This window comes from Limulus polyphemus, unplaced genomic scaffold (genome assembly GCF_000517525.1).
Source record: "Limulus polyphemus unplaced genomic scaffold, Limulus_polyphemus-2.1.2 Scaffold305, whole genome shotgun sequence".
Taxonomy (NCBI): domain Eukaryota; kingdom Metazoa; phylum Arthropoda; class Merostomata; order Xiphosura; family Limulidae; genus Limulus; species Limulus polyphemus.
Window position 1 is genome coordinate 550,490 of NW_013665915.1, and position 1,674 is coordinate 552,163.

The following is a 1,674-nucleotide window of genomic DNA, read 5'->3' on the forward strand; positions in this document are numbered from 1 at the left end:
GATGACAATAGTAATGCCGATACTGGGTGAAACTGGTGATGACAATAGTAATGCCCATACTGGGTGAAGCTGGTGATGACAATAGTAATGCCGATACTGGGTGAAACTGGTGATGACAATAGTAATGCCCATACTGGGTGAAGCTGGTGATGACAATAGTAATGGTGGTACTGGGTAAAGCTGGTGATGACAATAGTAATGCTGATACTGGGTGAAGCTGGTGATGACAATAGTAATGCCGATATTGGGTGAAGCTGGTGATGACAATAGTAATGCCGATACTGGGTGAAGCTGGTGATGACAATAGTAATGGTGGTACTGGGTAAAGCTGGTGATGACAATAGTAATGCTGATACTGGGTGAAGCTGGTGATGACAATAGTAATGCTGATACCTTTTAAAACTGATGGTCGGAGGGCTGTTACTCGAACGTTATTTAAACTTAGTGAAACTGTTGGTTGGCTGGTGTTAACTAGAACTCTACTGTTATCAAATGAAACTAGAGATGACCGGAACCGAACTGATGCTGAGTGCAACGAATTGTTGTTGACTGGAAGTGCGTCGGTAATAGCTGAAAACTATCATAAACTACCGTTACGTGGAATAGCTCTGATACTGAACGTTATTAGCTGAAAACAGGCGAACCCTGATTTTCACTAAAACAGCACACTCTGAACCATTTTTTAAAGTTTAAAGTTCAATAGTTATTACATCTTTTATTCATTAGTCATAAGAATGTGCATTATAACTTCGTGTGTTTGACGACACCATCTGCAGAAGAAGACTCTTGAAGCGAGGAATGTTTTTCTCCCATCAGCCAGTAAGTTGTTAATCTTCCTTTTCCCTAGATAGAAAACCGAATGGAAAAAAAATATATATATTTTAGTATTTCTTACAAAACGACTCATTATTATACCAATCTTTTCCAAATTAAAATAATTTACTTCTTTCTAATTTATTTCACAGTCAAATAAGATGTGAATTGTTTGCTATGCCTATGGAATACAATGTTTGATATGTGGTATAATAACTACTCTGTGTATCTGCTTTATTGAGGATTATTTACGATGGTGAGGATGGAAAATTTCCGTCATTTTCTATGATAAATTATATCTTTCTGCGGGTTCTCACCAAACAATGACTAAAATATGTTGCACGACAGCTGGCAACCGAAATAACATGTTTCCATTCTTAGAATTCTATAGGATTTCTATTGTGTGTGGCAACCGAAAGAACATGTTTCCATTCTTAGAATTCTATAGGATTTCTATTGTGTGTGGCAACCGAAAGAACATGTTTCCATTCTTAGAATTCTATAGGATTTCTATTGTGTGTGGCAACCGAAAGAACATGTTCCTATTCTTAGAATTCTATAGGATTTTTATTGTGTGTGGCAACCGAAAGAACATGTTTCCATTCTTAGAATTCTATAGGATTTCTATTGTGTGTGGCAACCGAAAGAACATGTTCCCATTCTTAGAATTCTATAGGATTTTTATTGTGTGTGGCAACCGAAAGAACATGTTCCCATTCTTAGAATTCTATAGGATTTTTATTGTGTGTGGCAACCGAAAGAACATGTTCCCATTCTTAGAATTCTATAGGATTTTTATTGTGTGTGGCAACCGAAAGAACATGTTCCCATTCTTAGAATTCTATAGGATTTTTATTGTGT

At 36.6% G+C, this 1,674-nt stretch overlaps 1 protein-coding gene across 1 annotated transcript in view; it reads right to left on the reverse strand.

The window, feature by feature from the left end:
* Positions 1-741: 741 nt before the first annotated feature.
* The window catches only part of LOC106457223 (atrial natriuretic peptide receptor 2-like), a 54,403-nt gene continuing 53,470 nt past the window's right edge, over positions 742-1,674 (reverse strand). The window contains exon 22 of the mRNA XM_022383065.1: positions 742-843. Coding sequence (XP_022238773.1) covers positions 742-843 — 102 coding nt within the window. The remainder of the gene's footprint in view (positions 844-1,674) is intronic.